This window comes from Heloderma suspectum, chromosome 4, assembly GCF_057233095.1.
Source record: "Heloderma suspectum isolate Gila_16-S chromosome 4, 16-S_ref, whole genome shotgun sequence".
Taxonomy (NCBI): Eukaryota; Metazoa; Chordata; class Lepidosauria; order Squamata; family Helodermatidae; genus Heloderma; species Heloderma suspectum.
This window is the reverse complement of record NC_139461.1, coordinates 218,688,594-218,703,974: the sequence shown is the minus strand read 5'-3', so window position 1 is coordinate 218,703,974 and position 15,381 is coordinate 218,688,594. Positions and strand designations below refer to the sequence as shown.

The 15,381-nt window shown below is 39.8% G+C and overlaps 1 protein-coding gene across 7 annotated transcripts in view; it reads left to right on the top strand.

The window, feature by feature from the left end:
- EFCAB7 (EF-hand calcium binding domain 7) overlaps positions 1-15,381 on the top strand; it is a 45,936-nt gene that overhangs the window by 9,387 nt on the left and 21,168 nt on the right. For 6 of the 7 annotated variants that reach the window (XR_014790517.1, XR_014790516.1, XM_084852313.1 and 3 more), the window contains 4 exons: positions 1,463-1,674; positions 1,831-1,917; positions 7,203-7,398; positions 9,283-9,407. Coding sequence is in view for 5 of the 7 variants with exons in the window: in XM_084852313.1 (XP_084708439.1) it covers positions 1,463-1,674; positions 1,831-1,917; positions 7,203-7,398; positions 9,283-9,407 (620 nt within the window). In the remaining 2 variants the exon portion in view is untranslated. Of the gene's footprint in view, positions 1-1,462; positions 1,675-1,830; positions 1,918-4,624; positions 4,728-6,996; positions 7,052-7,202; positions 7,399-9,282; positions 9,408-15,381 lie in introns of those variants that run through there. The other variant, XM_084852314.1, reaches the window with a different exon arrangement.

The window sequence follows — 15,381 nt, the reverse complement described above, 5'->3', positions numbered from 1 at the left end:
CTTGCGTACATGGCAAGTGTTTGGTCATTTCCATTTCAAGGTCAGCTTAGGAAAGCCAACTGAGAGTTCAAGCCCTCTATATTCTTAGAGATATGTAGGACTTTTCAAAAACCAACCAACCAACCAATGTATCTTAACCCATTAGATGCTTGGGTTAAAGCTTTAGAGTTCAGATCTGACAAGGAATCAAATCACAGGGTGGCATTAGTTATATGATGTTTGATTAATGAAACACATTCTGCTTTGTAATTTACAACTTGGTTCTTCAAACCTTGTTCACATGGCTTGTACTTATTTGCAGAAATGTAACATAATGTCCTAGACTGAAATGTCTCTGTAGGCACTTATCAGAATCCAAGACTTTTTAAAAGGTACATTTAAAGGGTAAGGTAAAAGAACTTCTTCTAAAAGTAGTCTGAAGAGACTAGTTAGCTGTTCACAGCAAGTACTGATTTCCCAGTAAGTATAAATAATACACCGAATAGCAAGAGTTCTACAATATATCTCTTGAGAGTTTGGGGGGTTTACAGATTTTTTTTTTCCTTTTCTTTAAGAAAATGAACACAGTGTTAAAGAAGGATGCCAAGTTGCCTCCCCAGGAAGGGAAAATATCCACATAGCAAAAAGTACCTTGTAGGCATTTACCACAATCTAGTAACCTGGACAACTAGATTCAAATACCCACCAGGCCCTTTAGACTTACTTAAAAAAAAGAAAAAGAAACACTCTGGCAAATTATGTTGGAAACTTAGCAATATTCAAAAATAGTATGTGACTAAGCATTGGGGGCTGCTATTCAAAGAAAAAAAGCCAAACGTTCTATTAGGCAACTGCAAGCCCCTAAATAATGCTTAAAGGAGCTTTCTAGATTGTGATCAATATGTACATAGCCACTGTACGTCAATTGAGATGCAAAAAAAATCATATTCCATGGACTGTATCATTGTACTCTGTTTTGAAGGGACATCTACTAGGGGTCAGAGGTGAAAAGTCTCCATGCTAATCTACTCCTTAACACTTAATCATTTAGCAACAGGTGTGCCACTTGTTACACCTGTGTACTAGGAATCTGATCTGCTAACAGGATTCAGGGCATGGATGAGACCTATAGGGCAGAGTTGATTGTGGGTTCAAGCAAAATACAAGAGCTGTCATTTCAGTAGTAGAATCCAGGTTCTCATTTCCAGGAGAAAGTGGAAACTCTAGGAAGATAAGTCAACATAATTCTTGCAGCAACAACTGTTAGTTCAGGAATAATTACATAAATACTAGCTGATAAATACTTTCTAGCATTGCACTAATGGGCCTTAGCTAGTCCACAGTAGCGTTAAAGGAGTATCTTCACTCAGAAAGAGGAATTTACATCAGTATATACTTAAGACTATTTTGAGGAAGTCTTATATACACACTCACACACACACGTTGGTATCAATGAATGCTAATATTTTGTTTTATTGTGCAGTACTTCAGCAAGCTGGACGAAATCCATCTCAGAAGACAGTTAATAAATACTGGAGTCTCCAAACCACCACACTGAATTTTGATGATTTTTGTTCCATCTTAAAACAAGAAGAACCTGTTAAGAAAACAGAGCTACTCAAAGCATTTGCAGAAATAGATTCAAATAATGATGGCTGTATTTTGCACAGTGAACTTTGTAAAATCCTTACAACTGTAAGTGCCCTAGTGGGTAATTAGAAATGTGGGATGGTACAATTGCTGATACTTTTAACAATTCAGATACACTGCTAATGAAATATATTTAACATTTATTAATTATTGCTAATTTTTCTTTCTTTATCTGCAACATAAACTGATATTGTTTTGCAGAGAGGTGAAAAAATGACTCTTGATGAAGTTAATGCAGTCACTGAATTGGCTGAAGTGAACAATGATGGCAAGTTTGACTATTACAAGGTATAGTGAATAAGATAATGTAGAATTTGTTACTGAGAGGCCCTGCCATGATGGCTTTTATACGTGTATTTTATTGGCAACAACCCTGTGAAGCACCCTCTGCTGCATTTAGATGGTGTCCATTTCAGTGGTGCTGTCAAACCACACTGGGAGTTCAGCTGCCTGTCTTGAGATGCTGGAGGGCCATTCTGCAAGCACAACTGCATTAGTGGGGTTACAGATTGTTGTGGGCTCTTGGACCTACAGGGTAAGCTGAGGGCATCATGCTACGGTTTCCACAGGCTCCCATGCCAGACACATCCAACACTTAGCTAGCTTCCCTCAGACCCTTGCCTCTGTCTGTGTTTATATTTTCCCTGGTGTAGTCAGGGATCAAGGACAGGCATTGCTTTATTCCAAATCCTGTTTTTTTACAAACGGTTCTGCACAGTGCAGGCCTCTGGGGTTCCTAATAATGGCTCAGCTTGCCATCATTGCTTATATCAGCCATGGTGTGTATGGGAATGAAGCCAATGTACACAGCAGCTGTATTCTAGCACGTGTATATTGCCCCATTGTGCATGCTGAATTGGTATCCAGAAGCCCTTAGAAGTCCAAATAATCATTGCTCACTGTGGGTTTCCAAGTGACTGCAACCAAACAGGAAGTGACACCCCTCTTGTTCCTTCCTCTGAAATAGGTAATGCTTGCTTGCTTGCTTCCGTTTACATCATCCTAAATCTGCCCATTCTGCTCCTCATGTTAGCCATCCTGCACCACTGAAACTTGAGGAATCTTGTTGCACTTAGGCCTCCAAGTACCACCTCACAATTTCCATAGTGCCCTCCCCACTCCTTATTTTTGAACCATAACTCCCACCTCTGTCTTCTCCCACTTTATTTATTCATTTATTTGTTTACAGTGTTTCTATATTGCCTTTCTAGAAGAATCAAAGCAGTTTACAAAAGGTCCAAAACATGAAAACTGTAGTCAGATACATAGTAAAACATTAGTAACATAGTAAAACAGAAAAAAACCCATTAAAAATCATCATATGAATTTAAAAAGCCAAGTTAAAAAGATGCACCTTTCCTGAATGCACAGAGAGTGGGGAGCAGTCGCATCTCCAAAGGGAGTGCGTTCCAGTGTTTGGGAGCAACACAGGAGAAAGCCCTATTACTCCTATTAATAATAGTCTGCCAGACCAGTGCTAGAGGGTACAATCATAGAATTGGAAGGGGCCATTTAGGCCATCATGTTCAACCCCCTGCTCAAGGCAGGAATCCAGTTTAAAGCATCCCTGAAGCTATTCAGTCTCTGTCTGAATACTTCCAGCAATAGAGAGCCCACCCACCACTTCCCTAGGTAGTTGGTTACATTGTCTGACTACTCTGACTATTAGGAAGTTTTCCCTGATGTTCAATCAAAATCTGTCTTCCTGTAACTTAAGTCTGTTATTTCTTATTCTACAGTCTTGGATGACAGAGAACAGGTTGTGGCCCTCTTCTGTGTGACAACACTTTAGGTACTTAAAAGTGCTATCATATCCCCCCTCAGTCTTCTCAAGGCTAAACATACCCAGGGCTTTCGATCTTTCTTCATAGGACTTAATTTCTAGTCCCCTGGGTGGTCTTCTAATCAATGCTTTCCTTTCTGTAAATATCTGTGATACAACAGAATGTTTCAGACATAACCTTCATTGATATTCTTGAGCTAGTTTCCCTACTCTGTCTAAGTAAAGTGCATAATCTGCTGTGTGCATGCCATACCTCTGCAAAAGATCCCAGTAGTTCCATTTTAGTCAACTACGTGCGTATAGATGCAAGTCCATCTACACATGTGAACAGACACATGGAAACAAGCTATATCTAAAGTTACACTAGTGGAACACTGCTTATGCAATGGGGCTTTTCTGCCCCTTTCTCCCCCCTGCAGCTGTCTGTGCCCCTCCCCCCCAAAAAACCCCCTTTCCTGGGGGTTGGCAGGCTCTCAAGAAAGGCCTTGTAGCTTTCAGGCACCTCTCCAAGAGAGATGCCCGATCCTCAAGAGAGGTTTCTCAGGGGGTGCAGTTGGCTGCAGTGGGAAAGCCCATTGCACAAGCAGATTTCTGTTTGCATAACTTTGGATACAACCCATAATGTTTGACTTCATATTAATCGGTTGCAGTAGATAGTCACTGATCCAAGTTGATAGATGGAAGAGTCCCAGTACTGCTGTTTTCAGGATTCAAGTATGCCAACTGGTGAGGCAGAACAAGTGAGAGAGATTGGTTCTTGAAGGCCTAATAGGATAGAGCCCTATATAATCTCAGAGTTCACTAGTCACCTCTGAGTTATCCTTTCAAAGAGGGTTGTAGTGTATGTAGATAGGAAAGATCTGATAATCAGTTCATGCAGGAATGGCATGCTTTCAAAGACCAGATAGTATGTCAGACACTAAAAAAATGCATGTTTTTAGCAATGATATATTAAAATGGTTCTTCATGTTTCAGTCTTGAACAATAGATCCCACTGTAGTTAGCCTTTGACAGAATAAAAGTAGATAGGATTGCAACCTTGAGATATGCTTATTACTATAGTAATGTTGCTGGTACTTATAAATATCTTAGTACATGCTGTGTCTTAGATGCAAAGTATTGTGAGCAGAAGGTGAAAATGTGTTAGTGCTGTCCTGTGAACTCTTTCTTTCTTTCTTTCTTTCTTTCTTTCTTTCTTTCTTATTTATTTAGATTTCTATATTTCCCAGTAGCTGACGCTCTCTTGATGGTTGACAACAATTAAAACCATAAAATACAGCATGATAAAACATTATATGTACACACACACACACACGTATGTATAACTTTAAAACTACAGCATAAAACCAAAGTAAAAACCAGCAGCAGTGTAAAGATTTAAAATACAATAACAGGTTTAAAAAACAACAAAAACTAAAGAACTGAAATGCCTGGAAGAATAAGAGGGTCTTCACCTGGTGCCAAAAAGACTCTGGAGAGGACATTCCACAACTAGGGTGCTACCACTGAAAAGACCCTCTCCTTAGTAGCCACCTTCCTCACCTCATTTGGTGGGGGCAACTGGAAGAGGGCCTCTAAAGATGATCTTAGGGTCTGGGCAGGTATATACAGTATGGGAGGAGACGTTCCTTCAGATAAGCTGGCCCCACCCTGTTAAGGGATTTAAAGTTAATACCAGCACTTTGAATTGGGTCCAGAAAGGGACTGGAAGCCCATACAGATCACAAGGCATTGATATAATATGTTCATATTGATTGGTCGCTGTTAACCTCAAGTGGACAAGCTGAAGTTTCCAGACCAGTTTCAAAGGCAGCCCCACATATAATGCATTGTAGTCTTGGGCAAGCTAGCCTAAAACTTCTCACAGTAGTGCCACAATGTATCAGAACATGTGTTACAGTAAGACAAACATGGTAAATAAGGAAGATATAGGTTGTAGCATATAATTAGAGGGCTATAAAAAAGGCCTTGAGAAGGAGCTTGTGCAAAGTCTTGCACAGGAGTGCGCACAAATGGAAGAGCTTCTCTGGATCTGCAGTGACTTTTCTCACATGGCGTTTTTACAATAGGTTAGAAAAAGAAGCTTTCCGTTAACAGAAAAGTACCTCTGTATCTGAGCCTTGGTGTATTCACACATCTATGTATTTATGACTCACACAGCAAATTTAATTCTTATGACTAGAATTAGCATACTCGTAGAGCAGGGGTTTCCAAGATGGCACTGCAGCCATAAGGCCAGGCTGAGGCACCAGACAAGCTGCTTTAATGAACAATGTACAGATGCTCCCCCTCTGCAATGAACAGAGGCGCCCTCTCTGCAGGTGAATGGAGCGATTCCAACATTCACTTGTATTGGGGTGGGGGAGTCCTGTCTGCCAGAAATTGGCTGGAAGGGGGGTGCACTCCAACCTCGACTAAGGACCCTTGGGGCCTGGCCCTTGGGGTCCTTGGTGGGGGTGACATTTGCCCCCTCCTTGAATTTCTGCAAGGGAATTTTTTTTTGCCTCATGCAAATGAATGGGAGAATTTGCTCCATTCACTTGTATGGGGATGGGGAGAAAGGGAGGGAGAAAGAATTAGGGAAAGAGGAGCCAGAGAGAGAAGGAGGAACCAGAGAGATGGAAGGAAGGAAAGAGAGAAGAGGAGCCAGAGAGAGAGGGAAGAAGAAAGAAGGGAGTGGCGGGGGGACCAGAGAGGCAGAAGGAAGGAGGAAGAAAAGAGGAAACTGTAGGAAAGAATGAAAGGGAGAGGGAGAGGCCAGAGAGAGAAAGAAGGGAGCAGGGGGGCAGGCAAGAGAGGCAGAAAGGAGGAAGAAAAGAGGAGATGGAAGGAAGGAAGGAAGGAAGGAAGGAAGGAAGGAAGGAAAGAAAGAAAGAAAGAAAGAAAGAAAGAAAGAAAGAAAGAAAGAAGCCAGAGAGAGAGAAACAGGAGCCAGGGAGAGAGAGAGAGGCCAGAGTGAGTAGCGCACACACAGTGTACTCAGTCATCTACACATACACAAAAACATTTTTGTCATTGGTCCCTATCCCACTACAGCATCCAATTTGTCGTGGTACTCAGGGCACTTTTTCAAAATGCCAAATGTGCCCATAGGCCCAAAAAGGTTGGAGACCCCTGTCAAAGAGAATATTTCAACTGTAGTAATATCACATCAAGCCACATTGTCACTGCCTTTTGCTTCAACAGTTGCTTAACAATGCAGAAAGAAGACCCACCCACCCTTAATAACAAAGAAGAATAGAAGAAATGGGAATTTAAGAGATATGTGAAGGCTGTTGGTTAGAAATAATTATTTTTGAAAATGCAGTGCCAGCAATCACAATATTATCTTTCTGGCTGTAGCTAAAGCAATACTTTTTTTATATATACAGCTCTTCATTTTATGTTAATCTTGGGTTTGTTTATTTTATCTCTGATTTTGCCTTGTCTAAACCATGACTACATTGTTCATTAAAGCACCTAGATCCATAGAAAATTAAAAAAAATATTATTCTATTAAAATTAGATATAAAAAGCCAGTCTATCCACAAATGTGTAGATATAAATCTTATGTTGGGGTAACTTTTGTTTTTCTTTTCTCTCAGGTGTGTGATCACCTCATTGAATCATGGCTCCATTTTACTGTGTCACTGGAGAGTGGTCAGTGTGATTCATGACAATAAAATGAGGATTGTGCTTCCAGAGGAAATATTCCTTACCTATTGATCTTTTTCTTGCTTAGTAATGCCTGTGTTTATTTTTCTTCTAAAATACTTGAGAGACTTAGGTGTGTGTTTGTTCTTCTTTACAGTTTTGTAAATTGTATATGACAGCCAATGAACAGTGTCTGAAGAATGCTGTAGAGAAACTGGAAGCTGACTATAAACTGAAGCGTCAGCAGTTTGGAAGTCAGCTTGAGACCTCATCAGAAATGGCAACATCACCTCTTTCAAAATCATTACCAAAAACTGCAAGGAAAACAGAACCTGGACCAATGCTAAAAAGAGGTGTTCATTTTTCAAATATGGAAACTCTGTTCCATAGGGTTTCTGTTCCCCACCCCCCATAACTGGATAGCATAGCTTTTCCATTCCTGAAATGTGTGCTCATTCATTTCATTAATAATTTTTGCTTCATCACTACAAATATCTTGCCAGTATTTCTAGAGCCCTAGGCTCAAAAGAAATTTGGCTACATCTCTCACCTCAGCTTTTTTCTTAATCTAATATTAGCTGATTTATGGTTGACTGTGTCCAAAAGCAGAAGGATGGCATATCATCAGTATGTTTATCACTTCCTTTTGTTGAACAAATTCTGTAAATGATTTTAGCAACATATCTAAAGATGGAAATATTGGTCACAATGCAGCCAAAATAAAGCCCTTTTAAAATCCCACTGATTTCAGTGGGGCAAATTTAATTATGTGTTTGACTCTCCTACTGAAATCAAAGGGAATAAAACCTGCTTAAATATGACTGGCTAGTGGCTACCATTTTGACTGTAATTCGCCTATCTGTGATCTCAACATTACCCGTCTACTTAAGTATTGTAATTGCAGCCAGTGTAACAGGCTAAAAGATTGAGGAAGCATATAAGTAGTGCCCTGTTTTTGATTACTGAACAATACTCATTATGATATTGAAAAGTGATATGAACATAGGAATGGAAGCTGCCTTATACCAAGTCAGACAATTGAGCCATCTAACTCAGTATTATCTATTCTACACTAATTGGTAGCAGCTCTCCAGGGTTTCAGACAGGCATCTTTCTTACCTATTCCTGGAGATGCCAGGGATTGAACCTGGGACCTTGTGCATGCAAAGCATATGCTCTACCACTGAGCCACATCCTTTCCCCTAAGATGTAGAGGTGGGGAACCTATGGCTGTCCAGATGTTAGGACTTCAACTCCTATCATTCTCAACCATTGGCCATGCTTGGTTGGGCCTGATGAGAGTTGGAGCCGAACAACACCTGGAGTGCTCCACACCTACCCTAAGTGTTAAAGAATGGCAGTTAATGCAGTATGAATGGTGTTCTGGATGACAGAGATGAAAAGGAGTTGTTTAGCCTGAAATTAGTAAAAGGTGATGTCTTGATTGATGTGGAAATGTTCCCAGCCAAGGCACCTTTCATGAGAGTTTTGTGCAGCTTGAAAGTTTGCATAGTTTCTTATCAATAAAAGTTGTTTCAGAAGAAAATATCGCCTTCCCTATGGTATGTTTTGGCAAATGAACTTTCTCTTGCTTGTTCTGAAAGCAGAATGCCCACTGAATTACAATGGAGAAATTGCTTACTATGTCGATTGTACTTTCTCTTTTTACTCCCTTCCACACCATTTCAAAATATTTTGGCAATATTTGTACAACTATGCTGCCTTTCTGTAGACATTATTCTGCCTTTCTGTAGTCAGCTGCCCTGTAAGTTAGAAATGAAGCATGATATATAAATATTATAAATCAATAAAACTACTGTACAGATTGTATATCCATACAATTGCATAAATGGAAAAGAGGCCACAAATATGGCAATAATTGTGACCATGGCCCACTTTTCTTGAAATTTTAGTCAGAATCTGGAGAAATGTTTGAGGTGGGAATCCTTCATCCTTATAAGATTTAGAACAGTATCATATAGCATTGACTCCAAGATACAGACTCAGATATTTGAGTGAACAGATTAGATGGATTCTATAATGTCTGATTGCAAATGTCACAATGTAAATCAAAGCAGATATCAATGTCCTGGCCCAACAGAACAGAATCATTTTACCAAACTTGAGTAATTATAACAGAAGCCTTTTTTAATGCACTGTACTATTTTCTCACTATTTTTGAATGTAAATATTCATAAACAAATATCAGGTAGTATAAATAAACCTCTATGTTACAGGTCACTGCAAGATTTCTTCGCGATGTTCCTCAGCTCCAAGTTGCAGAACAAGTGTTTCTTTCAGTATCAGTATGGGTGCCAGCAGCAACAAAAATGCAAACTTCATTGAGCCAAATGCAGCAAAGGTACAGTTTGTTAATTCAGTTTGACTTTTACTCCCCCTCACCAGGTACAGATGCTGCATTTTAAATAGAAATCCTGTCTTTTGTAGCTTATGTTTTATTAACTGCTTGTCACGGGCAGCAATACAGCATGCAGATTTCTGGTTGCAAAACACTATAAACATTTTTATATAATGTTGGTTTTGCTGACATCCTGTTATTTAGGATCATTTTTCAGGTGTGAAGGTTTGCTAGAAAAACCATGTTTTTCCATAAAGGAAAGCACTCTTGGATAAAATTGTTAATCACTGTTTGCGAAATGCAAAATTGAATAATTTATTAGTACTTTAAATACTTAAGTAGCCTGAAAGATTATGTATCACAACCGTCTATAGGAAAGGTAATTGGAAGTAAATATCTTTAAAGTTATTCAGATCAGAAGACATTAATTTGTAAATATACACTGTAGTCTGAAAGTATTGACTGTTATTTAGACTAATAAGTTTTACAAGTAATTTCTTTTAAATAAGTCATTCATTCAATAGCCGTTCCTGTGGGAGAAAGACAACAAAGTCACTTTGCTAAGTCAATATTTGTAGTGTTAATATTGATCTTTTCCCCTTTGTTTTCCCTTTCCTGATTCAACCTTTACTAGTTTTCTTTCAGCAGAAAATAATAGCTAGAGAAATATAAAACATTAGCTAGAAACTGCTAAGATACATTAAAAATGTGCACCTTGAGACTTCTGTATAAGGCAGAAAAAATGGTTATGACCACATAATATAACTGCAGCTAGAAGACTGAACTGATTGTTCTCTTGAGTTACATTTTTGTTTCAAATAACAACTCTGTATTTGTTATTGAACTCTGAAGTCCTTTATATCTTTAACATTGCTAGACAGTGACATTTGTTCTATATTAAAATTTTAAAACATCCTCTCTGAGGATTTTTTTTCTGTGTGTTTAGGTATCTGAACCCCTATGCAATTTAGCCTGTAATTCCAGTATGTTCAAAGATGATATGTTGTGTGTGAAAACATATAGTTTTCTGCAAGTAGTAACTGGTTCTGTTTCAACAGCCTAATACAGTAGTAATGAAAGCTAGCTTTCTAAGCTACCGTTAGTGAATGATTAGGATGATAACCAGAACAGATATGTTTCTTTGAATTAATTACTTAACAATCCTACAGTCCATCAGCTGGCCGCCAGTCAGCTGCACAATGTTGTGGAAGTACTGCTTTGCCAGCTGGGTGGCACTTAACACCCCCAAAGGATCCCCCATATTCCACTGGAATATATTTACCACTAGTGGTGTTTTGCCAGCAGTAAAGGAAAAGGAGTATGCCAAGAGCAGATCGGGGGAGCTTTCAGATCCAAAGCCTTCTCATTCCCCTGGCATGCCCCCAACAAGGATAAAAAAATTACTCCAGCCTAAAGCTGGCATAGTGAATTTCCTTTCCATTGGTGTCAATGGGAGGGAATTAAAAAAATGAAGGGGGAGGAGAAAATCCTCTCCTTCTTGTCTAGTGCAAGCCAGCAGAGCTTAGGGAGTAGCAGTTCCTCTGCCAAAGATTCCCCTCCTCCTATAGGATTGCTCTGCCAGTGAGGTTCCCAAAGATGAGTGTATTGTTCTGTGTAATTTTCCCCCAACTTTTTCATAATGAAATTATGTCTTTAAGACTCACATACATAACCCATGTTTCTGTTACAGCACACTGACTAGCTTCCAGTGTTGTTAACTTGGGGATAGTAGGGTTCCTAGACTTTAAGGTAGAGCATAGAAGTGTGAGCACTTCCAGAAAGGGCAGGATCAGTTGAAGTGTATGAAAGTTTTTCATTCTTTTCGGAGCACTGTAGTTACCTCAGGAAGCTATTGGGTCTCTGGTCCACTTTGAATGTTTTCCCACTTCTTGTATTTCACAAAAAGGAAGGTGGCTCTTGTCCCACACACAGAAATGTGTGGTTCCCAGCTCCTTATGAGGGAGATGTTTCCTTTTCCATTACAGCTTTCAGTAGAAAGTCAAAACCGGAAAACTCACATGTCTGCTTTTACACTGGTTCTTACAACATGCCAAGCCATGTGGAAAGTCTAAAAGTTCAAGGTAAATGCGAGGTAACAATCAAAGACATGGCAAGTTTAAATAGGATACAGCTGATCATGAGTAACTGATAGATATGAAAAGTGTTCATCTTCAAGCTAATCACCCCATCCCCATGGAAATGTGGGGCAGACATCTTTTTTGCCGTATGGTATCCCTGCAAGTGATGGGACAGCATCAGATCCCACCATTCCCAGAGGAATTTGCTGCCCTGTTTTCAGTGTGTGTAGCAGTAGCCGCATGCTTTATAGCCACTTCAAGTGGCACTTAGCTGTTTAAAGAAAGAAAAAAGGCAGCCCTTGCTCAGACCACTTTAGAAGTAATTTTTTAAAATCTTAATTTCATGCAGATTTTTTTTTTAATCTGCACATTAAACACAGAAATTTGATAGAACAGACTTGGCTTTGGGCACATTCAGAAATGGTGCAGAACAGACTCTGATCTGTCCATCCCTAGTGTAAAGCACTTGTAGCATAGCCCTTCCAGTTCTTATGCTGTATGAAGTTAAGCAGTGAATGATATATGATACAAAATATGGATCTGAAAGCTGACCAAATATTTAGTCCACTGTCTTGAACTGAGGAAAGAGAGCTTCTTCATTATAGAATACAAAAGAGCACTAGAACATGTGATCCTCTATATTGCAGTCCTCTACAATAGACTATAAATGGTACCTCTCCCAAGTGCATGTAGGAATACGTTTTTTAAAACAAATGTGGAGAAATATGTAAGAAAGTAAAATATATCTAAGATATTAAACCAGAAAAGTAATTCAGTGAGTGCCATGCAATTGTATTCGAATTTGAGGCAAGTAGTACCAGAGACAGATGTTTATGATTTGTCATTTGGATTCACTTTCTTTTGGATTTAGGCATAGGCTATTCTACCATTCCCAATACAACCATTCCCATAATGACTTAGAATTGTGGTGTCAATTAGCAAGGCCAGGAGAAAAAAGCCTTCTACAGTGAAACAAACACTGCTATACCATGCAGCACAATCCTAAGCATTGAAGTAAATTCCAGTGTGTTCAGTTAGGCTTACTCCTAGGTAAGTGTGCATAGGATTTTAGCCACAATTTCTATTCATTTCAATGGAGCTTGTATGGGAAATCCCAGGCAAGATGAATGGTAGTTGTACTAGCTGATAGTGCCCAAGGCTGAAAGCCATAACCATTTCACAAATATATTTTCATTGCTTAATGTTACAGTTTTGATAAGTGGGTAATTTTCCTTATTATTTCAAAATTTTGCATTTCCTATATCACACATTTTACGGAAAACTGAAATAAGCAACAACAGGGATGGGCAGAAGGTAGATCGGGATCTACCAGTAGATCAGCAGGTGACTTGCAGTAGATCAGCAAGGATTTCTGACTTCCAATTTTTAATAACAGCAAGAACAAAATGATATTGCTGAAATGAGAAAAGCTGGGGGAAGGGGTAACCAGGAGTGGATTTTGTGTGGAAGGGCTGTAAGTTCAGTTCTGGTACTCAAAACAAATTGCTGTGCTCAGAATTGTTATTCTACATGTATGTTTTTTGCACCGGGTTTCAGTTGGTGGATCGTTGGATGCTAGTAAAAATACAAAATAGATCCCACAAGCCTGAAATCTGCCCATCCCTGAGTTACACAATGTGCAAATATCAACTGGAAAAGCAGTAGATTTTTTTTCCTGGTCTACAAGTAGATTTAGGGACTGCAGCACCACCTTATGCTTTCCAGGAGCTTAGCAGGCAGGGTTTTAGATCTTTAGAGCTTCCCAAGGCTTTCCACAGCATGGACAGTGTTTTGTGTAGAATTATTGCAACCAAATTTCTCATGCTGTTTGAGACACAATAAAATCCCTCTGGCATTTACAGCAATTGCTCGTGTTACATTTTCAGTGTTAATTATCTATTTAAGTACTAAGAACTGATACAGTGCAGTCATGAAGTGGGTGAACTGTCAGTTGGAGAGATGAAATATTGTCTGCTATAAAGTTATGAGGTGGCCTTAGCAAGCTACTGTTCTGTCAGTCTCCATTATTATCCCATTTTCAATGTGGGATGATAATACTAGCTTACCTTGCAGGAGGGCTGGGCATTCCAGATGTTTTGGTCTACAACTCCCATTGTCCCTCACCGTTGTCTAAGATGGCTAGGGCTTATGGAAATTGTAGGTGAAAACTTCTGGAAGGGCACAAATTGCCCAGCCCTGCCTTACAGAATTACTGAGATAATGCATGTAGACTATTCAAAAAGGGCTATATAAATGTAAGTATTGTTTGTAATGGTACTTTGCTTAGTTGTATTATTAGAATAATGTTTTAATCCAGGGGTTTAAAGCTGATGGGAATTGGAGGCCAAAACATCCAGAGGGCCACAAGTTGCCCATACCTGTCTTAATCAATCTGGCATGGTAGGAGAAAAATTCTGATTTCATTCCTGAGTTTATTCTGTAAATTTAAAATTGTGCTCATTGAGTGATGTTTCAGCTTCTTCATTGGACAATCATAGGTAACTAATAAGAACAACCATTTTCTGATTTCATATTTGAAGTGTTCTTAAAGTTTATTTATGTATGAAGTGTCATCAATGTTCATGGTGCCTTTATGAGTAAAAAAGAGGTATCAAGTCAATGGGACTGACTTCTAATTAAGTTCTTTAGACATACTTTCTAATTATGCATGTATGTTTAGGATTGTGCCCTAAGGCTGCAATTCTGTAGACACTTCCCTGAGAGTAAGTTCCACTGAATTCAGTGGGACTTACTTCTGAGTAGACATGCACAAAAACATGTGAGTTTTATACAAAGACTGTGCATTCACAGGCACTTCATTGCAACTTAGGAAGTACAGGCATGAAGGGAAATGTTAAAGGAAAGCTATACCAAAGTAGTAGGTTTTCAAAAGGATATACACAAATTAAACATGCATGTCAAGCTATAGCTGCTTTGTTAACAACTTCGTAGAAAAATGGACAGCCCCTTGAAACTGCACAAATAGGAAATCTCTGTATAGAGATTCTTGAATGGGTTCCCAAGACACGCTGATAAGCCATGATGAGCCACAGCGCTCGTGGGTGCCATCCTGAATATTCAACCCTTGGCCATGGGTTGTTGTGTCATGTGAACCTGGCTGGCGGGGTTATGGGAGAGTTAAACAACCCTCGCATAAGCCATGGCCCTCGCATCAGTCTCACCAGCTGGATTTGTGCAACACGACAGCCCACAGTTGGGGGTTGAATATTCAAGATGGCACCGCGGATTAAATAAGACATAACGAGCCACGGTGTGTCACGTGAACAGTCTCCTTCTGTACTGATTATTTGATTTGCTGTTCATCAATGTCATCAATGTTCATGGTGCCTTTATGAGTAAAAAAGAGACCACTGTTCCAAGTGGTCCAGAGCCTGGTCGGTCCTGTGGCTCCGGAACCACTGGAGCATTCTAAGGCCTCCTGTGAGGCCTTGGCAAGGCACTTTGCAGATAAAATCGATCAGTTTAGGTGTGTTACTCTGCACGCTGTGGATACAGTTAGTGAACAAGAGGCGGCCTGTGGCAAACCGGTTTTGTGGGATCGATTCCAGCTTCTTCCTCCTGATGAAGTGGACAAGGTGCTTTCATCTGTACAGCCGACCACCTGCTTACTTGATCCTTGCCCATCTTGGCTCATTATGGGCTGCAGAGAGAGAATGGATGAGGGGATCAGGGCGGTGGTGAACGCCTCCCTTGAGGAGGGAGTGATGCCATCAGCCCTCAAGGAGGCAGTGATAAGACCGCTCTTAAAGAAGCCCTCCTTGGATCCTCAAGTTCTGAACAACTTTGGCCCAGTCTCAAATCTGCCATTTTTGGGCAAGGTGATTGAGCAGGTGGTGGCGGTGCAGTTGAAGGCACACTTGGAAGAAACTGATTATCTA